Raw genomic sequence first — 17,312 nt, 5'->3', positions numbered from 1 at the left:
TTTAAACTGCTTTTTGAAACCATACAAACCTGCAAAAGTGCAAATCCATTCCCAATTGCATTCCTGTGTAAATGTTTACAATTGAAAGTATATTTGGCCTACATCTACCCAAGTCCTGCTTATTTCTAGAAATAGAAACCAAGTATATATGTTTTTATACTTATCTAATTGGTCTGGATTATGTCTCTGAGTGTGTGTAATCAGTCCTTGATTGAGTTAATACAATAAATGCTGAACACACCCTCTGGATAAGCCTAACAGCTCGCCTAATAACACAAAAAGAGCTGTTAATACTTACCTAATTTAATCTCTGCTATAGCACTGGGCAACCCATCGACTCTGTGAATGCTATACCTTACTTTGGTATAGTATATACAGAGCCAGCTTCCTACAGTGTCCCCATCTTGTGAAATTATACTCCTCACGTGCAGTATCCTGGGGTGCTCTTATTTTAGCAACTAAGCTGCGCCCCAGTCTGCCGTCACCATGGGCCCTTCCCACCCACTGGCTGGACATGTCGTATTTCATTAGCCAAGTCATGGCTGGTATTCATTCAGGGCTAGACTATGCATGGGTGCCATGTTTGCTGATTCACACCAAAGAAAGGAAGGGATATTCTAGTATGATCTATTGTCTAATGGGGAGCTGCTAAATATTCTACACTGGGATATCCCTTTGTGTTTAAATACTGCCCTCTCACACTAGATATTGTCATGCTTCAACATAGGGCGCGCATCAACATCCTGATGCAGACTAATGTACAGAAAGGAGCGAAAAAAAGTTAGGTTTATGTTGTTGTCAAAAGTTGAGGAACTAGAGTAAATCCCTCTGTCCCATCTGGGTAAAGATCCTCTCTACGCAGAAATTCTGCTGAATTTTATTTTGAACTTCTTCTTGTATAGTTATAAATATTATGGGCGAGGTATTCCTGGATCATTAGTATCCGTGCCCCCTAAATTTGTTTTGGCTTTCTGCATGCCCCGTGGGGTCAACAGGCCTTCCTCAGGATTCAGATCTCTTAAATGGGCATATTCTACACGCCCCTACATTCAATACCTTGTATCCACAGGTAGGTGTGGGGAATTGTAATCACTTAGTAGCCTTACTTGTTCGCACTGCTACTCTCCTCAGGCTTGTGGCTACACCCGAGCTTGCATCCCCATAAGGAATCCTGGTGATGAATCCTTATCCACTAGAACGCTCCCGGTACATTCTTATGTCTAAACTTGTCCCTTTTCTCATTCTCTCTCACTTGGGGCTTACGGTCCTACTACATGTATGCAAAAGGTATCTGTTACACCTTCTAGCCTCAAATCCATCATTGGATGTGCACATCCTATGATGGCTCTGAGGCTAGAAGATGTAACAGATACCTTTTGCATACATGTAGAATAACCTTAAGCCACAAGTGTGAGAGAGAATGAGAAAAGGGACAAGTTTAGACAGAAGAATGTACCAGGAGCGGTCTAACCACCAAGGGCCCATTTACACAATCATAGGGAATGAGACAAGTGGCACAGGGAACCTTGCAAGATCTAACTTTGTATTCTCTCATACTGCTGGATTGTGTCTAATACAGAGTGTGAATAAAGGGAGGCATTCCCACCACTATCCCGGTTTCTGAGAAAACAGATGAAACTCGGGTAAGAGGAACGAGTGTAGATATACACATAAACTTACACGAAACGCACAAAGTTGTATATGCATGCGCACCTGCAGGTGATCACTCTGTGTGGGTTGTAGAGTGGAATGAGAGTATTAGAGTTTTTGAGTTGTGGGATGAAGACCACACAAACAGTTTTTAATGAGGGAGTTGCATGGTTGGAAGGAAAACATGTTTGTGATTTTATTTGCTAGCAGGATATTCCTGAGGAGAGTCGCAGTGTGAACAAGTAAGGCAACTGCGTGATTACAATGCCCGACACATACCTGAGGGTACAATGTATTAAATGCAGGGGTGTGCAGAATATGCCCATTTAAGAGGGATCTGAATCCTAAGGGAGGCCTGTTGACTCCACAGGACATGCGGCAGGTCGAAACATGTAGATATAGAAAACACAAAAATTACGGGGCATGGATACTAATGATCCAGGAATACCCCACCCATACTATTTTAATAATGCCAAGAGAAGTTCATTAAAACATTTAGCTGATTATCACCCAGGTAGTTTTAGATTTTTCAGAGTCGGTCTGCGTCAGGATGTTGATGTACACTCTATGATGAAGTATGACACTAGTGTTTGAGGGCAGTATTTTAACATGAAAGGATTTCCCATATAGAATATCGAGCAGCTCACAATTAGACAATAGATCGTATTTGAATACCCCATCCTTATCTTTGGTGTGAATTTGTGTTACATTAAGGAGGACAAAGGGAAGGGAAGGGTGGTACCTCTCTCCCGCCCTGTGTTGTAGGTGTGTTTATGCCATTTATGCTGCTAGAGGAGTGTGGGGAAATAGGTCAGTGATGTTGTGACATTGGAGACTGAAAAAAGTCCAAACATTAAATAAATAGCCCACCGCCTTTCCACATCTGCACCAAAATGTGCAAAAGCCATCCAGTAGAAGCAAACAAGAACCCCATTTGACATATCATCTAACCGAACTGTGACATGGTCTAATATAGTCCTATCAAAATATATAAATGTGTGGATCACGCCCTCGTGGGGCAGCTAGAGGCTGAGTATCCTCCGGGTGGACAGAGGTGGCCTGGAATCTGCCTAAATTCAGCCATAAATACCAGGCCACACTTGACGACCAATGTATTAGCACATACAGGGATCGGGAGATCTAGCTTGATGTGACTAAGTGATGATGGGTCATCATGGGATACCAGTATATACCATATACAACACACCCAGGAGTCTAATAGCAACAGCAATGCAATGTAAATAAAGAAACATCATAGAGCACATAGAATAGTCACAGGGTTCTACGTTACCACCATTATCAGGTGTTTTCAACCTCTCTGGTCATTCTCATTGCTCCATATTTCGAGCAAGGTAGAGCTCTGGCAAAGTCCATGGCTGCCTTTGGTGTGGTGAAGATTCTTTGGTCCCTTGGAAATCCATGTGAAGCCTAGCAAGATTTAACATAGCATATGGGATCCCTGCCACTTGCGATTTTTTCTTGATCTGGGAAATTTCTTGATAGGCAGTTTGTACGCAATAGTAATGTCAGGGTAGAAAGCAAACTAATTTCCCTGGAAGTGTATTGTTCCCTTGTCCCTAGAGAGGCACAGCACTGCATTGCTGTCGAGATAATTCACGTGTTTAGGGATGATTGATCTTGGTGAGGAACCAGGAGGGAGTTGCGCCAGTAATAATCAATGCACCCTTTCGACCACCAATACAAAGGATTAGGTGCTCATCTCCATATATCTCATGCATCATGTTCGCTATACAGTCTACTAGCTGACCAGTGTTGATTGATTCCGGTATGCCCATGATGCAGAGATTACTGCTGCACGACCTGGCCTCAAGGGCCTCATTTTTTGCTTAGATTACCGCCAGTACCTCATCCATATTCGGTTGCCTAGTGGTTCAATTCTGAATGTCTTTTTTGGCAGTAGAAATGCGCTGTTCCGCTGTCGTTGATTGCAAAGCATGCTTATCTAGTTTTGCTGCCATATTGTCTATTCTAATATTCAAAGAGTCAATATTTCCGTCGATCGACGGCAGCCTTTGCTGCCTGGTCAGCAGTGTGGTCTCCAACAAGTGGGGGGTTCAATGGTGGTAGGTCCTGCTCCGAATCATAGTGTGCAAGTTGCTGCGGCCTGGTCGATTTCTGTGCCTCAAATGTGTGTCGGGCCTGCTGCTTCTCTGTCTTCCCCATATTAATCCAGGGGAGTCGTGAGTCGTGAGGTGTCTATAGGAAGATGGAACTATCAGTGGTGTCACCTGCAGACCGGTAGGCCACATAAGGCAAATAAGGAGAAGTCTAAATGTGTCACGCACCAGCAGGGGTGGCCCCGAAGGCAATCGTTGCGCAGGGGACGCCACAGCAAGATGTCTACCAGGGGTGCAGGAGCAGTAGTAGTCCTAGGCAAGGTAACCCCCGGAGAGGGAGTCAACTCTCTGCAGGAGATGTGTGTCTCATTCACCACCACCCAGGAGACTCAGTAACTATGGAAAATATTAACATTAGAGAATGCTAACTTTGTGAAAAATACAGAAGCCACAGACTTAATGAATTTGCCTAACTTGAATGGATGTCTCTATTTCGAACTAAAGAATGATAGACAGTTTCCCATATACTTTGTTACAGTATTCAAGCTTAAATCATTCCGTGAGCTGGCTGCTTATCAACACACCTGTTCTTAGGAGCAACCTCAATGGTTTCCCTCAATGCACACTCGCTAAGACACAGTTTACATAACAGTCTCACAAAGAAACATGTAAAAAGGGAGATTAGCTAGGTGTATAGAGTGGTCTAGAATGTAAAGAACACATTGTGGCAGGGCATACGTGAGAAACCATCATTTCCATTATCCATATATATGCCAGTCTTTAGGCCTGTATTCCTAATGTACATTAGGTCTTAAGTAATGTTATGTTATGTTAATTGATTTTTTGAGCGCACAGCTGCCCCAGCGAAGGGGCGTCCCGGCGCTATATCTGAGAAGGTAACATAACTAACAAAAATAGACAAAGTAGGGAAATTTTAATAAGGCAGGGGGAAAAGATACGTTTTAACAGCTTTCCTGAAAGCAAAAAGATCTTCTAAAGATCGAATATGCACAGGGAGCGCGTTCCAAAGCTTGGAGGCCAACACAGTAAAGGATTGGCCGCCTAGTCTACATTTTTGGAAGCGTGGAACAAGTGCTAGATTTTGACCTGCAGAGCGAAGGCTACGTGGAGGAGTGTACAGGGTCAGGAGGTGCTGGAGGATGGTAGGGGTGTCGGTTTTAAGAATTTTAAACGCGAAACACAGAGTCTTAAACTCTATGCGTCTGATTACAGGCAGCCAGTGCAGTTTAGAGATTGTACTGCGGGCTGAACAGAAGCGTGGCAGGCCTACCAGGGCCCTGGCAGCCGCATTCTGCACCCGTTGGAGTCGCAGGACCTCCGCCTGATTGGCACCCAAAAACAGTGAACTCGCGTAGTCAAGCCTTGATGATACGCTAGCTTGAATCACCATCTGGCGAGTGGAGGCATCAAAAAATTTGAGGATAGGCCTCAAACCACGAAGAATGCCGAAGCATGTAGATGCCACCTTCTTAGTATGACACGAGAAGGTTAGTTTGGAGTCCAGCCACACGCCAAGATTTTTAAGTTCGGAGACCGGTTTAGGGGGGGGTTCCCAGCTCGTTAGGCCACCAGCTTGCACCCCACAGATCAGGATGTTTCCCTAATACCATCACCTCGGTTTTGAGGGCGTTGAGCTGTAAACAGTTGGTAGTAAGCCAGCCAGCAACAGCCCTCAAACCATCCGCAAAGTTTGATGCCAATTGGTCAGAGTCCCCGTTGAGAACCACCGCCAACTGGGTATCATCGGCGTATGATACCATTGTGAGACCCCAACTCTTCGCAACCGCCGCCAAAGGTTGGACGTATAAGTTGAAGAGAGTGGGGCTCAACGCCGATCCCTGCGGAACTCCTTGAGTGATGGCATGAGGCTTAGATCTGAACAGTGGCACTACTACCTGGAATGATCGTTCCGAAAGGAACGATTGAAACCAATCCAGCGCCTTGCCAGATATGCCAGCCTCACCAAGCCTGCGGATAAGAATGGTGTGGGATACAGTGTCAAAGGCGGCACTAAGGTCTTATAAGACCAGTGCCGCCATTTGACCTGCATCTAGTACAAAGCGGAGATGTTCAACCATATATAGGAGTGCCGTCTCTGTACTGTGCCCAGGTCTAAAACCATTCTGTGTAGGATCCAGTAGGTGTGCAGAGGTCAGATGTTTCGTTAAGATGTTATTCACATGAGCCTCTGTGATCTTTGTAACCCATGGAAGGAGGGAGATAGGTCGATAGGTGGATCCAGTCCAGTTAAAGAAGAGCATTTGATTCGTACAAGACCCTTTGGGTAAACAATTCATATAGCATATCAAATCCTAATGTACTCACATAATAAAAGAAAGTATTGGAAAATATATTAACAAGGCAATAAGTATGCATTGGCAGGATGTATATAAGACGTACGTTGAGGTGAAAGTGCAGAAGCTCCCTTGGAATATACAGAAATCTAGCCTCCAACCCTTATGCATATGGCCTTGAGTCAAACACAGTGACCTCTGAGCCCAGGGCTAGGCAACTGGTCATGCTCTGCGGCAGCCCTTATACTATCTAGCACAGTGTTGTGTTCTTGGCTCAGCCCACTGTCATACCCATGCAAGTTGTGCACTTATGTGTCCCTACTTTAGGTTGCTTGGCAAAATATATAGTCATTGGATTGTTATGCAATAAAATAAAGATTGTGGAATAGACCAGACCACTTCATGTCATACAGGTAAGAGCCTCTGATACATTGATCTGTCTCCCATTTCCGCAAGCCTTTCACAAAAAAGAAGTCTGCACTAGATTTCTAAACTGGTCCATATAGCTAATCTTGAGATATTTTACTATTTTAAAAGAATATTCTGCTACTGATTTGACCTGGGGGATAGGTGAATTACTAATGTTTTTCTCAACTGAATATTTGCAGACTGACCTGGAACAGGACGTGTTTGATCGACTGACTTCGCTGCAAGAAGGAATAATCCCAAAGAAAAAGGCTGCCAGCGATGATGACTTGCACAGGATCAATGAATTAATACAGGTAATAGCAAAATTCTTAAGGGTGAACATAATTTCATCCAGTGACGAGAGACAGACTTGAATTGATCTTTCAAAAGCAGTCAAACACTATGGAAGTCATTTGTAAGGGGATGTGCTAACTTATGCCATCTAATTTTGGGCTTGGATGTGTACAAATTAATTTGCTTCTGTTTTTTTCAAGTCTGGGGCCCTAGTGACTTCACCTATTAGTGGTAATGCCTTGTGTTAGCGCCGGGCCTTTGGATTGGTTAGTCATTGTGGGAAACTGGGACCTTTTTGCAGAACCACCCCACTTTTTGCCTGGTTTTTGATGCAACTTTGACTGAGGTGTACTGAGTCCCTGCTAACCAGGTTCCCAGTACCAGTGTTCTTTTGCTACAAATGTCCCACAATTGGCACAAATTCAACCCCCATATAAGTCCCTAGTAATTGGTACCTAGGGTATTGGAAGTGAATAGGGTCCTCCAGGGCTGCAGCACAAACTGTGCCACCCTAGGGCCCCCATGCCATGATCATGAAAACTGCCATTGCAGGCTGCTTGTCTTAGTGCAGAGAAAACTGAAGAGTTGACATGGCACACATCTCTGTGCACCATGCTCACAGACACTGCATGAGACATAGGTGAGCCACCTCTACTGCAGGCCTTACCACCCTAAGGGTAGGGTTCATTATATCCCATGTGTGGACTTATCTGCCTGAGCAGATATGACCCTGCAATATCTGAGCCTGTTCTTGGATACTGTACATGCACAGGGAAGCCGTAAAGAGGTCATAGACTGAACACTCAGATTCGAATAGCAAGCATCCGAACGCTAGTAGAGCTTCCAGCAGGCGGTGGGGCACAGACGACGGGAAAAAAACGGCCAGAAAAAACATTGTACAAGTACTTGGTGCACCGTCCCAGGACTTTAAAGCAGAAGACGTTAAACTTTCAACTTTAATAATATCGGGAGGTGAGACGCCAGAAGGAAGGCAATACTGTTAAAAAGCAGACTCTCTCAGTGACAAGCGCCGTGAGGGGAACGGCTTGCATAGACAATTGCTGGGACACCGACATCTCCTTTACCCCTACCGCGCCGTGAGGGCAACGGCTGCTGGCTACACTCCTGACGGTCCGGTTGCAGCGGAAACTACATCCCCCAGCTGCCCCGGCCGCCGGCGCAACACCTGTGACGGCATTCCTGCGCCCGGAAGGCGCTACAAGGGTGAGAGGCGCCTGCCGCCCCGCGGGACGCGCGCGGATGGCGCCCGGGCAGAGGGCGGGCCGTCTGTGGCCGGAGGGGGCCAGGCCGGGCCACCCCTCTAACCTGCTAATGATGGGTAAGCGGAAACTGATGGGAGTGGAGGGAGTTGGTACTAAAAATGCTAAAGTCGGGGGGCGTGGCTAGCAGCCGACTGGAATGGCTGCCTAGCAGAGGAGCTCCGTGGTAATCTAGACCCCATCTCACTATCCTCCCATTAATCCGTGGCTTTTTGCTGCTCTGGTGATTGCTTTCAAGTGGAGACTCCAAACGGCGTCCTCCGCTGAAACCCCGGTGCTGATCCGACACCGGCATTTGCTCCGAGGTGAAGTGCCTGACTGTGGCCTGCTTGCATCGTGGCTGCACCGGCCTGTCCTGAATGCCCTATCCTGCCGGAAGTGAAGGGACGCCAGGGGACCGGACCGGAAGTTCCCGCATCGAGACCCCGGAGGAAACATCATGCTTCGGGCGGCGGACGTGAACACCGGTGGCGGCGCGCTTCCGAGGTGGGTCGGCGGCGCCCCCACGAATTTCCCCCCCCCCTACCCTGGACTTGATTGTGATCGAGGGGGCCGGGGGCCGGGGGAGCACATCCTGAGGCCGGGGAAACAACGATGTCGGTGACGGTGGGTGAGACTGCCGCTTTGGCTTGGAACGTAAGCCTGATCCTCCCCTCGCCACCCCTGCCACCGTCTATACTGCCGGCGGGAGGTGGGACATTTATTGACACTGTGCCGGGGCGAACCCGCCCATCTGCTGCCCGGCGTGCCGTCCCTCCTGCGGCGCGGACCTCGCCTGCACTGCTGCTGGGCCCGTGACCGCGCTGGTGAGCTAGCGACCTGCCTGATTCGTGCCTGAGGGCGAGCGGGTGTCGGTGCGCCCCGGGCGGGGGCCACCGGCGTACAGGCTCTATCACGAAGGCATCAACCCATTCTACGCTCCTGCCACAACTTTGAGGGAGGGCATTGGACCCGAGAGGCTTTCCCCCTGCACGCAGTGAGGGGACTTACCATTGTGTGCACCTTCGTCCCCCAGGATTCGTTGTTCGCCCGTGGTGACGGTGAGAACGCTGTGGCGTAGAGGCCTGCACGTCGCGGGGCGCATTGCATTGGGGGTTCCCATCTGGCCAAACCCCGTCGTGCCCTGTTTTGTCACCATTCACTACATTGCCGGACCTCGGAATAGGGGGATCCCACCCACTGAGCCATTCTCAGAACATACCCCTGACGCCTGACCGGACCTGCCTCATCGGCGGACCTACCTACTTGCACGCCCGACCCTCAGAGGGCCAAGCCTCAATCTGGACAATAGCCGAGGCTGACACGCCTGACGGCCCCCGTGCAACCGCTGGAATGGCGGTAAAGGGAACGCGACACAACACTGCTCAGTCGAGACTGGAAAAATTTGCGTTCGAGAAGACCCCCTCGCAACACCCAGAAGGACGCTCGTCCGCGGGCAGGAGCCCCGAAGGTGACGGAGGAAAAAAGGTAACACTCGAAGACTTAATGAGGACGCTCACTAATGTCCAGACTACAGTGGGGGCCATCTCCTCGGACGTCGGCTTACTAAGGGCAGACCTGCACAAGATGACCGAGAGGGTGGCGCAAGTTGAAGTGGTCACGAAATCCCTGGTTGAGGACACCTCCGAACTACAGTTGGCCATGGAACGGATGGAGGCGGTCACTAAGAAACTGCAGGACAAGCTGGACGATCAGGAGGGGCGGGCTAGGCGCAACAATGTCCGCATCCTTGGACTACCGGAATCGGAAGGCAAACGGGCGATGGACCTTTACATAGAGGACCTTATCAAAACAGAACTGAAACCGAAAGGTCTGTCGAACTTCTTCTCCGTGGAGAGGGCGCACAGGGTCCCAGGTGGCACGCCGAAACCGGGAGCAGCGCCAAGGCCTGTCCTGGCCAGGCTATTTAATTTCCGGGACAGGGATGTCATACTTCAAGCGGCTCGGAATACCCCGCCCATCAAGATACATAACTCCACGCTGGCCTTCTTTCCTGACTATACTGCCGAAGTGGCCCGACGCCGCAAGACCTTCATGGAGGTTAAACAGGCCTTGCGGGCAAAGGAATTGCCCTATTCGATGCTGTTCCCGGCAAAACTGAGGGTCGTGGATGATCATAAAGCTTGGTTTTTTGATACCCCGGAGGCGGCGTGGGAGTGGCTGGACGGTTGGCGTAGGGTGGAACCTACTAGGCGCACGGGCAGAGGCCAACGAAACCAACGATTCGACAATACAGGAACTTCGCCAACATCGACCGAAGATAATCGTGACAAGGAGCTGGAAGAGGGGCCGGAAGCCGACGAACGATGTCCTGAAATATGAGTTCTTTACTGGCACTGTAAGATCCGTCGGTGGCAACGGGAGGTGAAAGGGCTGCCGTTGGACTATGAACGAGAAGAGCAGTTCGTGAGTGATGGGGTCACTCATACCACGGAACACTTACCCCGCAAGCAAGTACATTGGGGAACAATGGGAGTAGGCACTCTGCTAAGTTGGGGAAGCGGGCGGTTATATGTCCGTGTAGCAGGGAGGCAGGGAGGGGGGGTGGGCAGGGGGGGTTGTTTGCGAAGTTCTATTGTCCTCTGTTGAGTCTCATGTTTTTCCTAGGGTTATATGTACACTCGACCACAGGGCACTTACTCGGGCACAAGTACACACTGCTAGATCTTCAATGCCGCCACAGGCGAGGCTTCCTAATAAGCCTAGTATTCTCCATGGACCTTCTAGCTAGACGAGGGGAGGGGTTTGGAACTGTTCTGTGCCCCACACGACACGATATAGGGTGTGGTCCCTTAGTCCGAGTGTCCTCTTTGGGGGCATTGCCGCCCCGGCACTCAGTACATAATGATTGCTTAGTTATTGGGTCCCAAGGTTCCAATGGTCTCAGGTTTCTATCTAGGCCGGCTCTACACTCCAGCGCAGAGCGCTCTCTGAGTTGCCCCTACACCAGTCCAAGCACTCTTCATCGCCACAGGCAGGGCTTCCCACGTGCACTGTTGTTGGACCCCGGTCCGACTGCTATATTCGGCGCCACTGACGCACAGGTGCACCTACAGACATGGCTGACCACAACCTCTTAACGCCTCTCCCCCACCCACACTCACTGGTTCCTCCCCCACTCACTATCATCTCCTGGAATGTAAATGGGCTGGGCCACAAAATTAAGCGGGGTTTGGTCCTCCAATTCCTTAAGAGAAAGGCGCCGACAATAGTATTACTCCAGGAGACGCATCTGGTGGGTACAGCCTGTAAGGCCCTTAACCGCTGGGGGTTTAAAATGGTCACTCACGCAGAATTCTCCTCAGGTTCACGTGGGGTGGGTATCCTGGTTTCCAAAAATGCACCCCTACTTATTAAGCGCACATGGGCTGATGACCAGGGACGCTTTGCTGCGATCAGTTGCCAATGGGAGGGACGGCCATATAACGTACTGACGGTATACATCCCCCCGGCATTGCATCAAGGGGCCTTCCAAGACCTGGGTAACTTACTGCTTAGACTCCCGGAAGGGGAATTAATTATTGGAGGCGATTTCAGTGCGGTGCTGGACGCTGCCATGGATCGGCAGCCTCCTCGAGAGGCTACCAGAGCTGACAACATGTTCCGAGAATTCTTGGACGCATTGGGATTGTTAGATGTATGGAGACTCAAACATCCCCGGGACCGATATTACACATTTCTTTCGGGAGTACATTCTAGTCTTTCCCGGTTAGACTACTTACTGACACTAGCAGTACCCCCGGAAAAGATTGCATCCATTGAACACTTACCGCGGGGAATATCTGACCACTCCCCGGTGCTACTCACCTACACAGTACACCCCGACAGACGTCAACGGATTTATCCGATATATCCTGGGTTTCTTAAGAATTGTACCATTTCCAAAGCGCTAAAAACGGCTACCGCGAATTACTTCGAGGACAATGTGGGCTCGGTCGACTCACCGTCGATACTGTGGGAGGCGTACAAGACAGTGATCAGGGGGCAAGCTATCTCCACTATCACGAGGCATAAAGTAGCACAGAGGGCAACCATTGAATCGCTCGAAACGGCGGTCCAGACCGCGGAGTTGGCGCACGCCTCTGACCCCACGGAGGACACGGCACACACACTGACGTTAGCATCTCAGGAATTTAGAGCGTATGCAGAGGACATGACAAAGTCGAGATTGACTGATACGTTTCATAGGGTCTATGAATTAGGAGATAAGACAGGGAAAATGCTGGCATGGATTGAGAGGAAAGAAAGAGCGAGTAGATGGATAGCCGCCCTAACACTATCTGATGGCACACACACTACATCTCCCGCTGAAATAGTAGAGGAACTCGCTTCTTACTATGAATCAGTATACACAGCACGTTCAGGAATATCAGAAGACGAGTGCACACGCTTCCTGCATGATATTCCCCTCTTCACACTCTCACAGGAAGACGCACAGTCACTAGAAGATGATCTAACGGGTGAGGAGCTGGGGCTGGCCCTGGCGGCCCTGAACACCGGAAAGGCAATGGGGCCTAACGGCCTGCCAATCGAACTATATAAGACGATGTCGTCAACCCTTACCCACCATATGCTCCCCATGTATGCAGACTGCTTGGAGCGGGGCTCCCTCTCGCCGGATCAGAGGTTGGCCACTATTGTCACTATACACAAGCCTGGTAAACCACCTGACCTGCCATCCTCATATCGGCCGATCTCGCTGATGAACGCAGATGCTAAAGTGCTGGCGAAACTCCTGGCTCAGCGTCTGCAACCTCACCTCACAACACTTGTCCACCCCGACCAGTCCGGCTTTATGCTAGGGCGAAACACCTCCCTTAATTTGCGGCGTCTTAATGGAATACTACACCGTATTCCCTCACTCAGGGAGGATGCTGCGATTCTCTCATTAGACGCGACCATGGCATTCGATCTTGTGGATTGGCCGTTCCTCTTTGCGGTGCTCAGGAAAATGGGCTTTGGCCCTAAATTCTGTGGCTGGGTTCTGCTCCTCTACACAGCACCCCTAGCGCAGATCATTGCGAATGGACACACGTCACGAGTGATCACTTTGGGTCGCGGCACCCGACAGGGTTGCCCCCTGTCCCCGCTATTGTTCGCCCTCATTCTTGAGCCGCTGGCGGTGAAAATCCGTATGGATCCACAGATCCGGGGCATCTCGTGGGGAGAGGGCTGGGAAGACCGCATCTCCCTTTATGCTGATGACGTGCTGCTGTATTTAATGTCTCCGACCCCGTCCCTAGCGACACTAATGACCATACTTACGACCTATGGAGAGGTCTCGGGATATACAATTAACTGGGCAAAGTCGCTCTTGTATGTCCTACGAGGTTCACCGCCCATACTACCCCATGGCTGCATCTTACAAACGGTAACCAGAGGGTTTAAATATCTTGGCATTTACGTCACTCCACAGGTCACAGTCTTCATGGAGGAAAACCTACTGAAACCTCTACAGAGGCTAAAGTCGGATGTGAAGCACTGGCGCTCCCTTCCGTTGACTTTACTAGGCAGGGCAGCCCTCTTTAAAATGCTCTCGCTTCCTAGACTCCTCTATGTCTTGCAAAACACCCCATTTCCGGTCCCTCTCACTTACCTCAAATCGGTCGATGCAGAGATCACCGCACTCTTATGGGACGGTAAACCGGATCGCATTGCACAGGCTAAATTGACACGTAGTTGGTACGATGGGGGCATTGCCTTACCGAACATCAAATTATATTACTGGGCAGCACAGCTTATGGTGGTGAATCAGTGGATACATGCCTCGCAACAAGATCCGGCCTACGCTCTGGACAGAACCGTCCTGCCCCCAGGCAACCTTATGAAGGCGCTATACTCTGACAAACGCCGGCACACACTCACGGGCCCAACGGCTCACCCAATCAAGATCTGGCACACTGCACAGAGAGCTCTGGGGTGGGAGGGGGTTCTTACACTTGCCACACCACTCTGGGATACCCGCAAACTTGGCACGCTGTCGAATTCGAAAGGTTTCAGGCAGTGGGATCTAATTGGCATCTCGACAATTGGAGACCTATGGATAAGAGGGGAGATTATTTAATTCCCGGCCCTACAAGAGAAGTATGGGATGGGAGTAAATGAACGCTTTCGTTATGCACAAATCAAACATGCCTTGCAGGGAGCCATCCCATCTGGTGCAATACTTCCTGCATCCTCCCCCCTGGAGGATAGACTCCTCACTGACCACCTGGATAAGAAGGCGATCTCCCTTACGTATCGAAAGCTCGTCAATAATCTCCCTGACCCCACGGTGGTCCTGCGCAGTCGGTGGGAGGTGGATCTGGGGGACATAGCGGATGAGGACTGGTTACACGCATTGGCATCACCCAGAGAGACCACCATACCTTCGCGACTGAAACTGGTACAATAAAAAATAATACATAGAGTGTATTATTCACGTACTCTACTACACAAGCTAGGGCGCACCCTGGAACCTACTTGCCTCAGAGGCTGTGGATCCCCGGGGACCTTCTTTCATACCCTATGGGATTGCCCCAACATACAATCATATTGGGAGGAGGTTTTGTTTGAGATATCGGAGGCGACGGGGGTGGTGCTGCAGAATGAACCTAAATGTTGTCTACTGAATATCTGGTCACCAACTGATATGAACAAGGGACTTCAAATCTGGGCGACACTGGGTATGGCCATTGCAAAGCGTAACATTGCTAGGCGATGGGGATCTGGTGTTAAACCCTCATGTACTCGGTGGTGTAACGATATGGATTCTGCAATGGTGGCGGAAAAGGCAGTGTATGTGCATAGAGGGTGCCCTAAGAAATGGTCGAGAATATGGAAAAATTGGAACGAATATCGAGGGAACTTATGTGACCCCCAGAGGAACTGCTAGAACCTGATGATGACCTGTAGAGGGGATGATACTATGACTTTGCTCTATCATGGCCTTCAATGTGTTGTGGGACTCGGAGGGGAATTCTCTGGGACTCCGTATGCTGAGCAGTGGTCAAGGGAGATGCGATTTAGCGTGTCTGGCTTATACTTCGCCTAGGGAGGGTTCGTGGTTGGAATTCTGAGGTGTGTCGTGCTGGATTGGAGGAGACACGGAGAGTGCTAATCAAGGCGGGTGGTATGGCTTGTGATAGGAAATGTTCCATAGTATGATAAGTATACTTGGGACCCATTTGCCAATGCTTGTGATGTATAACCCTGTAGGATGTTGACTTTGAATGCTTTAATCCTACTTTTGATGGAGACAAGTTATGGTTGTTTAAAATACAAAACAAGACGGACTAGTTCAGTGAATATTCCTATCCGAATGTATCCAGGTGATGTATTCATAATCAGCAACTTGGCGAGGATGGTCGTAAATACTGTGGTACTATTGTGATACTTGCATATGATGAATAGCGGCCAGCCTCAGGGTTGTGTGCAAGACGCTGTGTACAACTGGAATATTTAATAAACGTCTTAAAAAATTTTTTTTTTTAAAAATGCTAAAGTCCCACGTAAGGCTGACACCATCATCTCCTATTTAACTTCTGCCGTGGGGGTTATAAACGAAAAAATCGCAAATGCTGAAAAGGTTCTGGAACTAGAAAGGATAAATGGCACTACCAACAAGTCCTCTACCCATCCTACCCCGTCAGAATCCCCACACGAGAACACAATCCCTGTTTCTGACATACCACAAGACATCGTCACCAATACATGTATACTGTCAATGGAGGAGGAGCCCAGCCGTAGGAAGCCTCCAAATCCGGATCAGTCAAAACCCCAAAAATGTGTCCGTAAAACGAAACATTTGCAAGTAGATCAAGGACAAATTATGAACGCATTCTTGGGAGACAAACTGGAGGAATTGGTTAACTCACGAATAGAACCACTACTCGTGAGCATTGCTAAAGATATTGTGGACTCACTTAACGCTTGCGTAGCTGGCTTATTAAAAAGGTGCGAAACTATAGACATTTTTATAAAGGACTATCAATCGCACTCCCGGGAGGGGAACAGCATCCCTAAGCCTGCTCCCCCATAGTTTTGGAAGCAATGGAATGCTCAGGTCCAAGCACAATTACACCTGACACACGAGCAAAAATTAACGCTAAACACGGAGGTGACCTTATAAATCCGACCCATAGTAAAGAAAACACCCTCATCGGTGCCCTTGCTATCAATCCCACCACCCAAAAACAAACAACATCTCAGTCAAATCTCACTACAAATATTCATAAAGCTAGTAATTTTAGGCTGCATCTCCCCCCGATGCCACCCCCTTTGTAGCTGTACTAACCGGGATTCCACCCCTAGCACATGGGGCCACCGAGTCTACAGTGGACCTTCTAAGCAAAACTAGAGAGTGGTGTAGACACTACTCTAGTGGGGACTACGACATACCTGCATCCATCACTATGGTTAGGAGAGTGGGGTGGGTAGGTAAAGGCACCAAGTCAATACCAGGGGACTGTATTGTTGTGAATTTTGGTGAGAAAAATGCCACTGATAGACTGTTTTGGGATGGCTCTGAGACTACAAAAACGGGGGTTAGACCATATCCTTTGGGTTTTTTCTATCCACCTTTAAATGCACAGAACGGTAGGCGGCCTGTATCATTATCCAACAGCCAACCCCAATCAGGTATACTTGCACATGACGGAACTTCCAGACCGAGGGCATGCTGTATTCCACCTGAGCAATATATCACATCATCAAAGGACCCTAAGAATAAGGCCAACACATCATGCGGGGGTATACCTCTCTCAAACCGTTTTTTGCCACTTGTTGGGATGGACGACATTGATTGACAACCAAATCAATGTGGTAAAGAAGCTGAGATCGCTGCCACATCACCTCCCAAAAACACATGTAGTATCCTGAGCTGGAATATAGCCGGTCTCAGATCCAAAAGCAAGGATGAAAATTGGCTGGGTATGATTAGAGCCCATGAAATTATAGCATTGCAAGAAACCTGGGACACGAGAAATAGCATGGCTCTGGATGGATATACTCACTTTAGTATCCCAGCCAAACCTAGCCCGGCTGGCAGAGCGAAGGGAGGACTAGTTACACACATCTCATTAAATATTAAAGGTAGAGTTAAACAGATTGCTTCTGGTTCTAGAAATTGTCTAGTTGTCGAACTGAAGATAACTAACTCCCCCACCCTATTATTGATAAACTTTTATAATTCCCCAGTCAGTCACACCCCAAGTGAGCATCTAGACTCTTTAGGAGAGTTCTTGAACAAGTATAGGGAGTCTAGTAAACATGAGTTTGAGGTCATACTCATGGGAGACTTTAATATT

General features: G+C 48.9%; 1 protein-coding gene across 1 annotated transcript in view; it reads left to right on the top strand.

Annotated features, from left to right (window-relative positions):
* LOC147664191 (histone deacetylase complex subunit SAP130-like) overlaps positions 1 to 17,312 on the top strand; it is a 211,781-nt gene that overhangs the window by 88,735 nt on the left and 105,734 nt on the right. The window contains exon 2 of the mRNA XM_086949944.1: positions 6,652 to 6,765. Within this exon, the coding sequence (XP_086806070.1) occupies positions 6,652 to 6,765 (114 nt within the window). The remainder of the gene's footprint in view (positions 1 to 6,651; positions 6,766 to 17,312) is intronic.

This window comes from Lissotriton vulgaris, unplaced genomic scaffold (genome assembly GCF_964263255.1).
Source record: "Lissotriton vulgaris unplaced genomic scaffold, aLisVul1.2 SCAFFOLD_2793, whole genome shotgun sequence".
Lineage (NCBI taxonomy): Eukaryota > Metazoa > Chordata > Amphibia > Caudata > Salamandridae > Lissotriton > Lissotriton vulgaris.
This window is presented reverse-complemented; position numbering and strand designations above follow the sequence as displayed.